The 18080-nt window shown below is 43.4% G+C and overlaps 2 protein-coding genes across 2 annotated transcripts in view; one reads left to right on the top strand and one right to left on the bottom strand.

Moving 5' to 3' along the window:
- The window catches only part of LOC141912192 (polycystin-1-like protein 1), a 94301-nt gene extending 89830 nt beyond the window's left edge, over positions 1 to 4471 (top strand). Inside the window, exons 48-51 of the mRNA XM_074803406.1 lie at positions 453 to 623; positions 1129 to 1442; positions 1749 to 1924; positions 2223 to 4471. Of these exons, the coding sequence (XP_074659507.1) occupies positions 453 to 623; positions 1129 to 1442; positions 1749 to 1924; positions 2223 to 2881 (1320 nt within the window). The 3' untranslated portion in view covers positions 2882 to 4471. The remainder of the gene's footprint in view (positions 1 to 452; positions 624 to 1128; positions 1443 to 1748; positions 1925 to 2222) is intronic.
- A 673-nt stretch (positions 4472 to 5144) lies between these two features.
- Positions 5145 to 16406, bottom strand: LOC141912105 (uncharacterized). The gene is made up of 7 exons (XM_074803323.1): positions 13985 to 16406; positions 13441 to 13638; positions 13182 to 13250; positions 12639 to 12805; positions 8554 to 8762; positions 7455 to 7562; positions 5145 to 6236 (listed from the first exon to the last, which is right to left on the bottom strand). Exons 1-7 carry the CDS (start codon positions 16403 to 16405, stop codon positions 5842 to 5844), a joined length of 3567 nt encoding a protein of 1188 aa, XP_074659424.1. The 5' UTR covers position 16406; the 3' UTR covers positions 5145 to 5841.
- Between the last annotated feature and the right edge of the window lie 1674 nt (positions 16407 to 18080).

The following is an 18080-nucleotide window of genomic DNA, read 5'->3' as shown; positions in this document are numbered from 1 at the left end:
TTTTCTGTTAAATTGAGTTCGCTTTATGAACTAACTCGTTGAGATAAATAGAAACTCCTTGTCACCCTTTTTCTGTTCAAGTGAGTTAATTAAAAAATCTTTCCAATTTGAAATATTTCGATATTGATAGATTAAATTTTTGTGAAATTTGTCCCCTGTTACCGGTATTCAAAATCTTGAGAGAACTTCTTCTGGGCCGACAGAAAATTTGTTCAGCAAATCTGCGCATTCAAAATTCTGATTGTTCCAATCAAACTAAACCACAGCCAATCAGTATTTGAGATGAATCTCTTGCTCCTAATTGGTCAGTTCAAACTACACAACGCCAATCAGTAATTGAGATAAATGTCTTCTCCTGATTGGTCCATTCATAATAAACCACAGCCAATCAGTAATCGAAATAGATCTCCACAGCCAATCAGTAATTGAGATGAATATATTTTATTGTTTAGATCGTTGCTGTTTTGACGTATTATTTGAAAACGTCCTGTAAGGAGGAGCCACCGTCGATGTCAGCGTTAGAAACGCTGCGATTCTATTGGACGACGTTGCTGGACCGAGTCGGATTGAAACCGATCGATGAGAATGATGACAGTGATGAGGAGGACACCACGCTTCCACCGGTTAGTTAGTCATCTCTTATCATCATTTCTATCATGATTTCCGGAATTCTGGCTGGGTGGCGCCACAGATGTGGAATACCGGGAAAACTCAGGGAATCAGAAATCAGGGAAAACTCTAGGAATTTGATGAATTTTATCAAAAACCTGGAAAACTTATGAAATTTAGATAATGCCATTGACCACATGTTTCTAATCAATATGTGTTTTAATGAAAAATGAATAAATCGTAACATTTAGAACCTAGAAATATCTTGGATTCACTTAGAGGGGGGGGGGAGAGAATTTTGTGTAATTGTATGGCAGAATCAGGGGCCGGTTCCATAGTCAAGACTTAAGACCAAAAGTGGTCTAAAGTCTTAAGACTGGGCGTAAGTTGTTAGATTAGCTATAGAACTAAGTTGGTCTTAGAACGGTCTTACGTTTAAGACCTGACTATGGAACTGGCTCCAGGGGATTTGTAATTGGGCGCCTGTTTGACAAATTTTCAAATCTTATGTTGTTTCAGGAATTCACGATGGCCGAAATCGAATACCAAGTCGACGAACTCCTTTTCAAAATGACGGCGATCACCGGCACGCACGGTCTACCGGAAAAACCGGAATGCGAATTCACGGACTCGGACTGCACGTACGGACCGGGCGACGACATGTTGTCGAACGGCAGCTCCGAGAATCCAGTGTTCGACGATTCGCGCTTCGAAAATCGAATCCATAAAATCGAGGATAATATTTACCACGGCGAACCGACCCTCGCGAGGATCATTCATTTAGATAACATCGGCGCGAACGTAATGAGTTTAGAAACCGAGGATCAATTGAGGTGAGTTTACAACCGGGAATACCAACGAGTTTAACTGGAACCCAGTTCCACAGTTGTGTGGGTTTAATTTGTCTCTGGATCCAGTTCCACAGTTGTGTGGGTTTAGTTTGTCTCTGGATCCAGTTCCACAGTTGTGTGGGTTTGATTTGAGTCTGAACCCAGTTCCACAGTTAGTTGTAAATTTGACTCTGAACCCAGGATCCAGTTCCACAGTTGCCTGACCCTTGTGTCAAATTTGAAGACTGATTTTGCTTAAAATGAACAAATAAATGAAAAATAAGATATGATTTTATTTTTTGCTCGCAGGAATAAACTCGAGTTCGAAATCTATCGTCAGTTACGCGTGAAACGGATGTTGTCGCCGCGGAAACCTGTTTCGTGTCACAGTTCATCGACGCAGACGGACGATACGTTAACAACTCCGCCCGAATCACCGGATCAACAAACGAAAATTATATTCCCACGACAACCACCTCAAGTCGGTAAGTGTAGGGAAAGAATTGGCTTACAAGGGATGGTTCCAGATTGTAGATTACCTGATGGGGTGGCTCCAGGATGTAGATTATCTCAAGGGGTGGCTCCAGACTGTAGATTATCTCAAGGGGTGGCTCCAGACTAAATTATCTGAACAGGTGGCTCCCGGCTGCAGATTGTCTGAAGGGATGGCTCCAGGCTGCATATCAACTCAAGGAGTGGCTCCAGACTGCATGTTGTCTGAAGGGGTGGCTCCAGACTCATAAGATTATAGATTTCTAATTATCTCCTCTCTCTCTATTTAAGGTGTATTGTTGACGTCTTCTACGGAGGATGAAAGTGGGGCGAGTTTCATTCCGGGAAAACCCGAGAAACTTGCGTACATCCCGCCAGACGTGAACCCTCCTCCGGCGGTCGACTGCGAACTCATTGCCCGCGCCCTAAAACAAGCCGAACGACAGTCGGACTTCAACGCCGCCGCCACCTGGCATTACTTCGAAAGTCGGATCCCGTCGCGATTTTATTACGACGATGACGACGACGGAGCAAACGACACGAAAAGTCTTCGGCAGACGGCGTCGAGTGTCGTCTGCGCGGGGGACGGGCAGACAGATAAAACCAGCGATACGCCGATTCAACCGCGATTACGTCGCACTCAAACAATCGGACCGGGGTCCAGCGAAGAAATATTCAGCACGGACGCGTTGAATCTCGATACAACATCTTCCGACTCCGAGGTCGGCGCTCCGTCTGCCGCCGAGGCCGGCGCGTCGTCGAAAACCGCGCGTAAATCGAAGAAATCGGGCGGCGGTAAAACCGGGCGCAGCGGTGGCACCGGTAGAAGTTGGCACGGCGGATTTAACGCGATCGATGATTTCTTTTTGAGGAACGCTGGATTCAGCAGCGATAGCGACATCGATGAATTACCCAGTTCTCGACCCTCTCATAAACAAGCGTGGTCGTGAGGGACTCGAGTGTAACAAGCGTGGTCGCGAGGGACCGTGAGGGTTTATTCCAAACACCAAACACCAGACTTTGTATTTTGATTATAACGCCAGAGTTCCTAAGTTCAGGACCCAGTTTGACAGTTCTAGACACAATTCTACAGTTCTAGACCCAGTTCTAGAGATCTGGACCCAGTTCTAGAGTTCTAGACCCAGTTCCACAGTTCTAGACCCAGTTCCACAGTTCTAGACCCAGTTCTAGAGTTCTGGATCCAGTTCCACAGTTCTGGACCCAGTTTGACAGTTCTAGACCCAGTTGGACAGTTTTGGACTTAGTTCCAGTTCTAGAGTTCTGGATCCAGTTCCACAGTTCTAGACCCAGTTGGACAGTTTTGGACTTAGTTCCACAGTTCTAGACCCAGTTCCACAGTTCTGAACCCAGTTCCACAGTTCTAGACCCAGTTCTAGAGTTCTGGATCCAGTTCCACAGTTCTGGACCCAGTTCCACAGTTCTGGATCCAGTTCCACAGTTCTGGACCCAGTTCCACAGTTCTAGACCCAGTTCCACAGTTCTAGACCCAGTTCCACAGTTCTGGACCCAGTTCCACAGTTCTAGACCCAGTTCCACAGTTCTGGATCCAGTTCCACAGTTCTAGACCCAGTTCTAGAACTCTGGATCCAGTTCCACAGTTCTAGACCCAGTTCCACAGTTCTAGACCCAGTTCTAGAGTTCTAGACCCAGTTCCACAGATCTGGACCCAGTTCCACAGTTCTGGACCCAGTTTGACAGTTCTGGACCCAGTTCCACAGTTCTGGATCCAGTTCCACAGTTCTGGATCCAGTTCCACAGTTCTGGACCCAGTTTGACAGTTCTAGACTCAGTTCCACAGTTCTGGACCCAGTTCCACAGTTCTGGATCCAGTTCCACAGTTCTGGACCCAGTTCCACAGTTCTGGACCCAGTTTGACAGTTCTAGACCCAGTTGGACAGTTTTGGACTAAGTTCCACAGATCTAGACCCAGTTCCACAGTTCTGACTACGATAAGATATAGAAGCATGTACATTCCTGCTACAGTGTATAATTACAATGTAAATGGTGCTATGTTATGGGGGGAGGGAGGAGGGGGGTGTGAAGGGGGTTAGGGATATTCTATATAAACAAACTGCTGAATTCATTATCTTTTTTAATTACCATCCATTTATTAGTTAATCATGTATTAATTAGTTTAGTTCATTATTCGATACTGATTTTCTTTTTCAACTTTGTTCAGAGCTATGACTCGAGCTCAAAGATAGACCGACAGCTTAAAGGATCGGACTGCTTGAGCACAGTCTACTGTCTATCGAAATAGAACAGAAATTAAGGCCGTTGTAGAACATTATTTTCGAATACTTATGAATCATTTATACAATAGTTTGTTATATCATCGTGACGCTGATTGATTGGATGAACTGTTGTAACTCAGTGTTACCGGACAGAGATTCACTTTTATTAATTCATAAATATCGCACATTTTCGTGTATTTTTTATATCCGATAGTTTTAAAACGTGTGTAAAATGATGAAGCGCTTTTTTTAGTAATTAGAATGAAAAATAAACAATTTTATTCTCTAAAATGTGATCATTAATTGTTAATGGTTTGAAGGATGTGGCTGTAATTCGTCCTGGCGAGTGAGTAATGCGATGGTGAGGAATGTTTGATTCAGAGTCGTCCCAGGCAGGGAATAGAGGATGCTGAAGAGAATAAACAGGGTTTCACTCTGCGTTCAATCACTGCATTGTGACAAAGTAATTCAAAGTAGTCTGGATAGGGTGTCCCAGGTTCGAACCCGGTACTTGAGGGACAAGATGCTGAATATAGAGGATACTAAACGTCTTGGCCCCAATTACTTTAAGAGATCCTCAGTTCTAGCAGGGCTCAGACATCTTGAGTTCTAGTAGGGCACAGAGATCCTCAGTTCTAGCAGGCTAAGAGATCCTCAGTTCTAGCAGGCTAAGAGATCCTCAGTTCTAGCAGGCTAAGAGATCCTCAGTTCCAGCAGGGCTCAGAGATCCTCAGTTCCAGCAGGGCACAGAGATCCTCAGTTCTAGCATGGCTCAGAGATCCTCAATTCTAGCAGGGCACAGAGATCCTCAGTTCTAGCAGGCTAAGAGATCCTCAGTTCCAGCAGGGCTCAGAGATCCTCAATTCTAGCAAGGCTCGGAGATCCTAGGCTCAGCTAATATAATCTCGAGTTAACAGTTACTTACCAAAGTTTTATTAATATATTTACAAAAATGCGTTGTTTAAAGTAAATACAAATAAATGCAGAAAGTTTCTACAGACGGTTTTCAGTCGATTTCGTACAAAAAATAAGATTCACAAAACTTTCACTGAGCTACAAACACTATTTCGGGGAGCTTTCAGTACGTTCACAAATGGAGTATACCAAATTTAGAAATGAGAGTTTTTACACAAAACTGGACTCTGATCGGATCCAGCTGGTGTAAATACACAAAGTATGCTCCCCTTACACTCAGTGAAGCTAAGTATGCTGCCTTTACAGTGAAACAATGTATGCTCCCCTTGCAGAATTGTTCGGTTCACTGTAGCTAATTAACATAATTTTTCATGCTTGTAACTCACAAGTAGAAAAAAAAAGAAAATATCCATCGGTTTTGAATTACATGTTTCGAATGGAGGAGAAATAAACATATAGAAATATCGAACCCGCGATTAGCGTTAAATATCAAAGATTTTTAAACAGTTTCGAGGTGTTTTCATGCAGTTATCATCAATGTGCAGCCTGGAACCTGCAGCCCCTCGGACAGTCAGCAGCCTGGAACCTGCAGCCCCTCGAGTCTGAGAGGTGCTGGGTCCAGGCTGCACTAAACCAGTGTCTACATAGAATTCTAAATTAATGTTCTGTTTACAATGTTTCCTCAATGTTTACAATGTTTTTGTTGTTTCCTCAGCAGACGTAGATTGTTTTCGTTGTGTTTACGATGTTTCCTCAGCAGACGCACATTTCTTCTGTAACGCGACGACGGCAGACGACGTCAATTTCAACAGATCGGCGTGCAATTTAAATATCTGGTCACTCGGCAACCGAGACAGATCGTAGGCCGAATGTTCCTCGCTGAATTTCGCTATTAAATCGACGAGACTCGAAACACCCTCTGCCCCCTGGTGACAAACCGAGTCGACCGATTGCATCGTCGACAGGTCGCTATTGAAACCAGAATCGGACGCTCGCGATTCGTTAATTTTCGGGGCGTCTGCTTCTGTTTGAACGGTGACGGCGGATTCCGATTGGTCGGATTGTTCAACAGACGTATTACTCGTATCCAATAGCAACTCGCCTTCGATTGATGAGTTGATTTTATCTTCACTTCCTGTAAGAGGACGTAAAAATCATTGGTTAATTCGGGAAATGGATGAAATGATCTTCAACCTTGTAATATAGTTATTTCCAAAATGTCGACAAAATTAACCCCAATCAATCACTTGCCGGTTCAGACTGGTTGGAAGATTGTTTGAATGGGACCCAAATTTCCAATTATGTACTTCGATTACAATAAAAAAATTCTGTAAATTCCACCACCAATCACACAACTATATCTGTACTTCCATTTCTGATTTCAAAATCAAATCCCCTGTTTCACTCCCTGCAGGTGTGGTGGGTTTGTAAGGGACACCGAATCAAACGAAATCTACCGATCAAATTGACAAAATCATGATTAGTTAATGATTGTGTAAACGTTGAATAACGTTTCATTCAATTGTGAAATATAAATACGACTGGCTCCATCTATCGAAATTAGTTGGAACTAAAAACATCAGCTGCAAACAACCAAGGGATTTACTGCTTCAATTGAAGTCCAGGAAGAACTCTAATACTTGTGAAATGTTGAAAAAAATACAAGCTTCACGAGGAACTCATTTAGAAATTGTTTGGACCAGAGATCGATTAAATAGCATTTTATCCCAAACACCAATAACGTAGACATAGCCAATTTAGTTAAGTATAAATATCATCTGTGACCCACCAACAGCATGAAGGAGGTCCGGAGAGGTGTGGGTTATCCAAACATTGAACACACTCCCACCCTCACTACTTGACCTCCCTCTTTTACCGAGAATTTTACTAGAATTTTTTGTCACAATCAATTAAGAATAAAATTCTAACTGACAGAATGTGGTAACAGGTCCTAAATAAATATATCAAACAATTCTTTTGAAATTTTCCAGATGCATTTAACATAGAACCAAGAATACGAGAAGGGAAAGGATCAATTCATCCCTGCCACAATCTACCATCGGTTAGAACGTCTGCCCCCTCCCCTGCCGCAGTCTGCCATCAGTTAGTCTATCTACTGCTCCCCTGCCGCAGTCTACCGTCAGTTGGTCTATCTGCCCCTCCCCTGCCGCAGTCTGCCATCAGCTAAGTTTGTCCGTCTGCCCCCTCCCCTGCCGCAGTCTGCCATCAGTTAGTCTATCTGCTGCTCCCCTGCCGCAGTCTACCGTCAGTTGGTCTATCTGCTGCTCCCCTGCCGCAGTCTGCCATCAGCTAAGTTTGTCCGTCTGCCCCTCCCCTGCCGCAGTCTGCTTACCCTTTGAAAGCGGTGAGTCAGTGTCGATGACAGCGTCTGCGCTCGGTAGCATTTTCTCCGGAGAAGCAGCGATCGCTGGAATCGCAGAATCTTGCACGGCAGGTTCAACTGAAATAAATCAGATTCCTTGAGAATTTCTTCAAAAGAATTTCACTCAAATCAGAGGCAAAGGGTCGGTGAACCAGGCCCGCCTGGTTTCACTGAAATAAAATGGACTCAGTTCCACAGTTCTGGACCCAGTTCCCCAGTTTTGGACAGAGTTCCTCAGTTCAGGACCCCAGTTCCATAGTTCTGGATAGAGTTTCCCAGTTCCACAGTTCTGGACAGCGTTCCACAATTCTGGACTCAGTCCCAGTTCCACAGTGTTCAGGACATTCAGTTCCCCAGTTCAGGACCCAGTTCCACAGTTCTGGACAGAGTGTCATTGTGGTCGCATTGTTGCCATGCCGACAGTATCGTTGCAACAACAAGGCAACAATGACACCGAAAAAGTCATCAGCCACCTCGGGAAACTGTGAAATATGCATGCTATGAATACGACTGGCTCCATCTATCGAGATCAGTCGGAACTAGAAACAACGCCTGCAGACAACCGTGGGTTTTATTGCTTCAATTGAAGTCCGCAAAAAAAATGAACACTTTTGAAACGTTATAAAAAATACAAGCTTTGAAACGTCCCAATTTCAAAATCATTTTCATAAGGGATCAATTTATCGGTATTTTAGCCTGAACACCATTTCGGTCGATACCGCCGTTTTAGTCAAGTATAAATACCATCTATACCTCAGTGACATAGTGTAGGAGGTCCGGAGAGGTGTGGGTTATCGATCTTACTGTTCCATAGGAACTCTCCCACCCTCACTACTAGACCTTCCTCTTTTCCCAGAAATTGAAAAATCTAATTTTACTAAAATCTAAGTTTTACTAAACTTTTTGTTATGATCATTTAAGAATCAACTTTCGATTGACAAAAAGTGGTAATGAATCCTAAATAGACACAGGGGCGGATTTGGGATTTCGGGAGAGGGCGACTTGAACTGAAAGGAAACAGTAAGAGTTTGGGGGTTTGGAGATTAGCAAATTTCACTGCATTTCTTACCCTTTTCTAGGTGACTAGTGACGTCATTATCGGTGGCATTGTTGTCGCGTCGTTGCCACGCCGCGAGTATTGTCGCCAGTACCGCCCGAACGGTCGCAAGTTTCGGCGTCTTCAACGGCAACGCGTCGATTTCGAGTTCGGTCAACGCGGCGAAATCCGCGATCGTTCGAATCTGCCGCGATTTAAACAAGTGTCCGAGTCCGACGGCCCTGAAAATAGGGAATCGAAAACAATGCATCGGTTTCAAAATTCATAGGTTCCTAATACAGCATTCATTTTTGACCGGCCTCGGGGAAATTGGAGATTGATCACAACAACAAACAGCTCATGGAAACAGTTTATCCAATATTGGTAAGCACGAATTATTGATGACATAACTGACAGGAGAGGGAGGGAGGGAGGGAGGGAGGGAGGGAGGGAGGGAGGGAGGGAGGGAGGGAGGGAGGGAGGGAGGGAGGGAGGGAGGGAGGGAGGGAGGGAGGGAGGGAGGGAGGGAGGGAGGGAGGTACAGAGAGAAAAACCAATTTTTCGTCCTAAAATCATGAATAAATTAAAACGAGTTTGAATGAGCGGGACAAGAAAAAAAATTCTTAAAATGAACTCGATGTTGGACAGTGGGAACTTCTCGATGAAACTGCTAGAATAATAACATCTTCGAAAGATCGATGATGAGAATTTAACATTCATAATTTTGATATATCCTGAGAGAGGGCGACATAAAGCAACTAAAACTAACAGAAAAAGCTGACGGATTCGTCACACAGACCAATACACAGTACTAACTAACCATTAGTAAGGACACTATTATGAAACCAATCAGATGCTCTGAAGTTCTTCAAAATTCAGGGCAGTAGAAAAATTAAAACCGGGGTCCAGTTGCTGAAAAATTGGTTAAAGATAACCAGTGGATAAATGCCATAGTAACAATGAACTTTTAATCGTCACTTCATCAACTATCCACCGGTTAAGTGTAACCAACTTTTGAACAACCGACCGCTGACCGCTGGATGTTTATCGACTGACTGTGGAAGTCTCCGGCAGATCGTAAGCGCGCTCGTTTACCATCACTGATACATACACAAGCGAACGCGCAGTACCGATAGTAATAGACGCGGGTCTTTTGAGAGGTGCCCAAAATGTCCATTTCTATGCCTCGCGTTATAACCAAAAATGAAAGGAACCAAGATTTTATAACTGCATTTAAGTTTTTGAATTCAATTACAAAGAAGAAGCTAACAAATTGGTCTGTTACGAGTTCATAAAAACTCATAAAAGCAGTTTTCGCAATATTGGTAAATATGAATCATTGATACATAATTGTTAGAGAGAGGGGGGAGCTGAGAGCAGAGAGAGGGGAGAGAGGGGAGAGAGGGGAGGGGAGGGCAAACTGAAATACAGCATACGAAAAAACAATTCTTCATTAAAATAAGCATGAATAAATAACAAATATAAAAATAGTATTACGTCATTCGGAACAAAAAACGAATATCAATAATTTGTCGCGACGCCGCGTTATAAAATAGGTGAAATTATCTGTTTCAGAACCGAGTTTCAAATAGGCGGTTCTAGACGCAATTACTCATCTTTACAATTATCAAAATTGATATCTTATTTCGGGGCGCGTTCCTCGTTAGCATCGCCGCATTACAGGGAGGATTTTCACGCTTTCCTCGAAACAATCGGGACAACAGCAGGAGCAGGAACTGGATTAGCGGGAGCAGATTTAGGAGGGAGCGCACGATATCGAAACATTCGCAAATTCGGCTGAAAACGTTACGATAACGCGATGACGCCGAGGAACGGCAGTTTTCTAATTTGTTTGCGTATTGTTCTCGCGCTTATTCGATGCACTAAAGCGCCACCTACGTGTAAGTATGACAACTTTCAGGAATTACCTCTGATGCATTTTCACTAATAAAGGGTCGTTGTTAGCGAGCAGTCAATCCTAGATGAACATTTTCAAGGAGTCTCAAGTGTCTGTATCACTTTTCACATCCGAATTACAGTTGTGACCATTAATTCGATAGTTTTGTAAGCAAATTTATAACCCTCACCCGACTCAACTTCGGTTTCGAATTCGGTAACCTTTAACCATTTCAGTGCTGACTAATTAATACCCTAATGTGCTGAAGATAATTTGAAAATTTTGAAAAATTCCACCCTAGTGTGTTGAATAACGGGAATACCACTGAAGTGCGTCTACACCGCGGTGCGGTGTATCGTTAGTTACTGATATTTCACTATGTTTGGCTGGTGCTGCCATCTTTCAATAGAGATAATTAGTAATTACTAATTAAATCAATACACTGCAGTGCGGTGTACTAGCAAATCCATCACTGATTTGTACACCGCACTGCGGTGTAGACGCACTGAAAGGGTTAAGTAGTTGGCTAAAAACAAATCCTGTTCTCGAGGAATTCATTATATATATATATATATATATATATATATATATATATATATATATATATATATATATATATTAGCTGTACATAACAACTTCATTTTTCTTTGTACAGCTGTTGTGTTCCTTTTTTCTCTGTCAAATTTTATTGATTATTCTATATTTTACGTTATGTTATACAATTGTAAATACTTCTTGATGTCCCTCTGTATACCTCTCGTCGAGGTGATGAGTGTAAATAAATTTCAATTTCAGTTTCAATTACACAATATGAAATTAGTTATGATCTCTATATTGAAAGATACGAACACCAAACATGGAGAAATATTAGTAATTAGTTTGTTTCCTATCTATACTAGATACGTATCTCGGGTGTTATACAGACAGAAATAGGCCGAGGGATTTGACTGGTTATTACACAAAGGACTACAGACGGCTAACCATCGAAAGATGCGGTTTAATCTGTTACAACCGAGGTGAATAACCCTTCGCGACATTTTACGATTTCCACAAAAATAATCAATTAATCAATTCCAAAATTTGAAATTTTTCGAAAAATAGTTCGTAAACAAAAAGTCAAGATTGGAATGAACGTCTAGAACAGCCCCCCCCCCCCATATCGCAAGTATAGAAATATCATTCGGTATTTCGAAATTAATGATAATAAAATTTTTTTCCATAAAGCGCACTCGTACAAATTGTAATCAGTGCACCTTACATTGGTATAAAATAAATATGACCTGATAAAATATCAATTTGAAACACTTCAAGAATAATTAGGCCTATTGAGTAAAATGCTTAATCAAGTCAAAATTAGGACTTAAAAAAAAAATTTTTTTTCAAGGCTTCCCGTACATGGGTCTGCAATACAGGAGTCATTGTTTCTGTGGCAACCATTACGGCAAATATGGCCGAAACAGCAATAGCCGTTGTAACATGCAATGTACTGGCAACCGGCGTCAAAAATGTGGCGGACGACTTCTAAATTCAGTTTATTTGATATCGGAAGGTAAATACACCGCACACAAGGGTCATATCAATGAGTCATTGGATTTGATTCATTTTTTTCATGTCACGAGGTTGATTCACCGATTCAACCAAGACCAATTTTTGCATCCATCTTCTTCAAGATGTTTTGCGAACAATTTAAAAATAGGTAAGTAGCTTTAGACAGAGGATCCCAGCGCGCTATAAGTAAGTAATCATAATTTTATTGAATCATTGAAGTCATCGAGAATGAGAAGGTCGTCATTACTAACTATTCATGATTTTACTGAATCGTTGAAATCATTGAGAATGAGAAGGTCGTCATTAGTAACTAATTATAATTTCACTGAATCGTTGAAGTCATTGAGAATGAGAAGGTCGTCATTAGTAACTAATCATAATTTCACTGAATCATTGAAGTCATTTAGAATGAGAAGGTCGTCATTAGTAACTAATTATAATTTCACTGAATCGTTGAAGTCATTGAGAATGAGAAGGTCGTCATTAGTAACTAATCATAATTTCACTGAATCGTTGAAGTCATTGAGAATGAGAAGGTCGTCATTAGTAACTAATCATAATTTCACTGAATCGTTGAAGTCATTTAGAATGAGAAGGTCGTCATTAGTAACTAATCATAATTTCACTGAATCATTGAAGTCATTAAGAATGAGAAGGTCATTGTTATACGTACCACATTGATGTCGTAAGATCGGAGAGAATCATGTCGATAGGTTGAGTGCAGTCGCGTAGTTGCGGGCAGACGGATTGTGAACTGTTTAATTGCGAGGCTGCTGCCGTTAAACTGTCGTTACTGAACTGATTGCCGCTGTCCGCCGTGCAGCTATTGTCACCCGGCAACTGCAATCAGAAATTAAACACATTTCAGTTGATACACGTATATACATCGTTGACGCTATTGCCTGATACAGGGTGGCGCCACTTTACGCTCCATTTACAAATTCTCTGAGCTTTCCCGTGTTGATTACACAAAATTCCCCCTGAGTGAATCAGAGAAATTTCTAGGTTTAAAATTTGACAATTCATTCATTTTTAATTGAATCACATATTAATTAAGAATCAAGTGATCAATAGCATTATCTGAATTCCTTAAGTTTTCCAGGTTTTGGTAAAATTTGTCAAATTCTTTCCCCGAATTTTTTTCTATTTTTCCCGATGGCCTCAGTTTTCCAGGTCAGCGACGCCGACCTGTAGACTGGAGATCGGACGAACTTACGAATGGTACCGGAACGCTCTCACTTTCCGCGCTTGCTTCCGTTTTATTTTTATTCAAAATCGGTGAGAACTAAAACGAAAAGGATCAAAATTCTCTCTAAAAAGATTTGTATCTTTTTCAAAAAATTTGATTCAAAGAAAGGAAAAAAAAATCCAAAATTTCAAAAAAATTTCCAAATTTCAAAAAATAAAAATTCCAAAAAATTAGATTCGGATATTTCTCGATAAAATGATGGTTATATTGCGCGCGCGAGTCGTACCTGTAACGCAGCTGTGTCGATGTCCGGTGTAGTAGTTTTACATTTAGTCGCAGCCAGCGGCGACGGTGGATGAGTTGTCGCGGGTGTCGTCTGCTGTTTCGGCATCTCGAGGCAACGATTCACCGGTTTCGGCGAGATTCGTCCGGACGACAGCAGTTTACGAACGTCGACGTTTTCATTGAATGAAACACGTCTCGACTGAAAAACAAAACAAAACTACTTCTTAACATCTACATATCACTTAATCGTTTTTGATGATGTCATAGGGGAAATTTGGAGGCAGACATCTTTTATAGAAGTTATAAGGGTTGATAGATCAAATCACTAGTAGACAATGTGATGATGTCATAGGGGGATTTATGGAGGCAGACATCTTTTCTAGAAGGCTCTATAGATCAAAACTCTAGCAGACGATTTGATGATGTCATAGGGGGATTTATAGAGGCATATATATCTTTTCTGGAAGTCTAATTAGATTAAATCACAAGTAGGCAATTTGATGATGTCATAAGGAGATTAATGAAGGCAGCCATTTTTTACGTACCAGGTCTGACGGTGAAGGAATCTCTTGTTCGTCTGAGTCGCACGGCGGCCGTTTCTTCAAAATGCTGCCACTAGGTGACGCTGTCGGCGAATGAACGTGCGAGTGAACGACGATCGGTTCCGGTCTCGCCGGACTGATCATCAACTGTCTGCGCGGCGGGCGCATGTGCGTCATCCGCTGCAGGGTTGTCGACGGCGAGGAGGCGCCCGCGTCGCGAATCAGGACGACTCCGCTTCGCGAGTGAAACTTTGTCAATCCGCGATTCGGTTTCGGTGGATCGGTAAATGAGCGCGGCGTCGGTTTCGTCGTCTGCTGCTTGTCGGTCGTCTGCTTCGTCGCGCGATGACGCACCTGTTCGAGCAGACGCGTCGCTAAACTCTTAGCGACCGGCGATGATTGTTGCGTCGTCGTCGTTGTGAAGAGAACTCGTGAACCGGGCGGAACTTTACTGACAGAACGTGGAGTTTCCGATTCGGGATCTTCGGTCGTTTCACTCGCGTCGGTCATCGGTGGAGTAGCAGGGGTCGCATCTGTTTCAACCGCAGCTGCTGCATCTGCGTCTACGCATTTCTTCGCTTCAGTAACGACGCCATCTTCTTTTACTACAGCTGCCACATTACTTCCTCGTCGTTGCCCTGACGACGACAATGACCGCGTGATTCTCAGCGGCATGGCTCGTCGGTTGCTCGGCGATCGTCTCAACGCCGACTCGACGGTCTTTGTGATTATCTGACGCACGTATTTCGACCGTTTAGACGCTCGTAGGTGGCGCTGTTTTAAAGACAACACCTGCTCGCTCGTCGCTATGCGTCTGCTTCGTAAGTTTCTCTGAACGGCGGGTGAAGGAGCAGACGGACTATCAGCAGACGGAGCATCAGCAGACGGAGCATCAGCAGACGGATCATGAGCAGATGGATCATCAGCAGACAGATCACGAGCAGATGGAGCATCAGCAGACAGACTTTCACCGATGAGATCCTTATTCTCCACATCCTTTTTATCGACTTCGTTCCTTCCCGAATCTTCAACAATGTCCACACCAACCTGCGCTGCACTATCGTCAATCTCCATCGCTATTTCCTCATCTTTCGTCTCTGTACAATCCGATGTTTTGAAGTTGCTATTTTTTTCTCCGCTTTCCTTCTGATGACCGCCTGTTCTCAACGCGCTCAACATCATTTCCTCGTTGGCGTTGTTATTATTATTCTTAAGCGAACTCAACGGCTCATCGTCCGAGTCCGAGTCCAGATTACATTTCTTATTGAATATATCTTCGGCGAACGTTTTTCCTTTCACGTTTTCGACGCTGCGATCGCCGTCGGTTTCTTCTTTAGTTTTATTCGTCCGTTTTCGGCGTTGATGATTCTCGGCAGACGTCAGCGACGTTTTCCTTTGTCGTTTCGTGCGAATCAGTTTTCGAATCCGCTTCGAACCCGGACGATCTTTATCCTTCTCATCGGACACTGCATCCTCAACACGTACAGAATCCTCATCACCATCATCACCATTATCATCATTGACTTTCAATTTTCTACTCTTCTGTCCGCCTTCCGAATCAGCGTTGCTTTCCGCGGAATCAGCCCTCTTTTTCTTCTTACCCGTCTCGGTCGCGTGGATGGGACTTTTACCCGCATTTTCCGCTATCTCTAGCCGCGATGCGTTCATGGCGACTTCTTTCGATTCGGGTTCTTTTCGTCCGTCGTCGGAACCGATTTCACTCTTACGTTTTCTACCGCCTTTTTTCAAACCGGGACGACTCATTTCGAGAGGAATCTCGGATTCTTCTCGATTGCTCCCCGCGGAACAATTTCTATTATTCTTTCTACTACCGACCTTCTTTTTCGGACTACCATCATCTTTTGGGACGTCGGCAGAAACGTTCGCCTCATCTTCGTGTGACTCTGGTTCGCTTTGACTCCCAGCTACATTTCTTATATTTCTCTTTTTCCTCGCCTCATTTTCCTCCATCTCCGCAGATATTTCTGCCCCATCCTCTACTGTGTCGTGTTCGCTTTGACTGGCTTTTTTAGTTTTTCTTTTACGACCAGCATTCTTTTTCGGACTTACGACATTTTCCCGAACTTCAACCGGAATTTCTCCCGAATCCTCCTTTCGATTGTCAGCATTATTTTTACTTTTTCGTCTATTGCCGGAAACTTTTTTAGGACTATCACCGATTTCAGGTAACTCCACGGTTATTTCTAACCCTTCTCGTATTTTGTGGCTCTCTTTTTGACTCGCGCTGCAAGAAGTGCATCCAAAACCGCTTTTACTTTTTCTTCTGCCAGCAGCATTCCTCGTAGGACTAACGACATTTGTTGGAACCTCGGAAGATATTTCTGAGCCATCTTCTCGCGTGTTAGGTTCATTTTGACTACCAGACTCTGAGCTATTCTTTCTTTTTCTTCCGCGAGCAGCCATCTTTTTAGGACTACCATCATTTGTCGGAGCTTCAGAAGGAATGTTCGAGCCATCCTCTTTCGTCTTTTGTTCGTTCTGACTACCTGAGCTAGTTTTGCTTTTTCTTCTACCAGCAACATTCTTTTTAAGACCTTTCGTTGCAACCTCAGAACGTATTTCTGAACCATCCTCTTTGATGTTTGGTTCATCTTGACAACTCGAATCTGAGCTATTTCTATATTTCCTTCGCCCAGCAGCGATCTTGTTAGGACTATCACTAATTTCAGGTAACTCCATCGCGGATATTTCTGACTCATCTCCTTCTGCGTTCGGTTCCTTTTGACCACCACTGGAAATATTCTTATTCCTTCTACTTCTACTTACAGCATACTTTCTAGGACTAATTTCCGGATTCTCAGACATTCCTGCATCGCTCTTCTTCGCGATGGGTTCATTTTGACCACCAGACTCCGGGCTATTTTTACTTTTCCTTTTACCAGCAGCATTCTTTTTAGGACTAACGTCATTTGTTGGGACCTCGGAAGGCATTTCCGGACCATCCTTTATAGTGTCGGCTTCATTTTGACCACTCGAATCCGAGCTATTTTTACTTTTTCGACTACTGGCGGCGATCTTTTTAGAATCATCGTCATTATGTATCTCGGCATTGATTTCTAGCCGATGATCCTCGATTGCGCGGGGTTCACTTTGACTTGCGCCGGCGCTATTTTCAAATCTTTCATCATCGGTCGCGTCGAAACCGGGCGATCGTTTACTCGCGATATTTCTCGAGGTCAATCTCGAGCGTCTGCGGCGACGCGGCCTCTTGTTCGTCGACGCTTCTTCCGGCGTCGTATCGCTGACCTCGACGACCTCGTTAACGACGACATCGTCGCCGCTAACTTTCTCCTTTTCGTCCAAAATAACGACCGAATCGTCGACGTCCGCTACCGAATGACCGTCGTCGTTTTGCAAAGGTGTCGGCAACAAATTCGAAAGACAAAATCCAACTTCCGACGTCGTCGTAGACGCTTTCCCGGCGCTCGTTTCCACCGGTGAAATCCCGCTCAAACTCGGCTCCTTGAACGGCGGAATTTCGAATCCTTGAGACCGATTGACGACTTGTTCGTTCGGCTCGATGACTTCGTCTAGATTATCAGTCGCGTCGGGATGCTCGTCTTTTTGTTCGTCAGCGCGCGTGGGATCCATCGGCGAAGGTTCTTGAGTTAATTCTTCGCTTTGATCGGAATTCTGCCGTCCATCCAAATTTTCGTTGGCTTGCGTCGCGGTTGCGGTCAACTGAAGATTCATGGATGAACACAGCTCATGAGTCGGGGTCGGAGCAGACGGATGTCGCTCTTGAGTTCGCTCTTCATTTACTGACGGACTCTGCTGCTGGTTAGTAGTCGCAGTTGAATTCCTCTCATGTGTCACGATAGCAACCTGTGTGGAAAGACTCGGACCTTGAGTCACTGATTGTTCTTCAGCAGCAGACGGACTTGGGCCTTGTCTTGGTTCTTGAGTTGTAGTTAAACCCCCCTCTTGCTCCGGAGTCACAGACGGACTCCGCTCTTGCGACTTCGAACACGACGAATCAGTTGTCTGCGACAATAAACCGACCCCCGATTCCTGAGACGCGATTGAAATGTCGCTCATTTTAACATTTTTCGGCGGTCGCCCGCGCTTCCTCTTCCGT

The sequence above is a fragment of the Tubulanus polymorphus genome, chromosome 10 (assembly GCF_964204645.1).
Source record: "Tubulanus polymorphus chromosome 10, tnTubPoly1.2, whole genome shotgun sequence".
NCBI classification, from domain to species: Eukaryota; Metazoa; Nemertea; class Palaeonemertea; order Tubulaniformes; family Tubulanidae; genus Tubulanus; species Tubulanus polymorphus.
The sequence above is the reverse complement of the archived record's forward strand: the minus strand, read 5'-3'. Positions and strand labels throughout refer to the sequence as shown.

Coding starts and splice junctions, on each gene's coding strand:
- LOC141912105 (XM_074803323.1), bottom strand. CDS start 16,405: ATGGCTGCTCGCGGAAGAAAAAGAAAGAATAGCTCAGAGTCTGGTAGT. Junction 12,806..13,181: donor AGAGCGTTCCGGTACCATTC/GTAAGTTCGTCC, acceptor TTCTGATTGCAG/TTGCCGGGTGACAATAGCTG. Junction 7,563..8,553: donor CACTAGTCACCTAGAAAAGG/GTAAGAAATGCA, acceptor GATTTATTTCAG/TTGAACCTGCCGTGCAAGAT.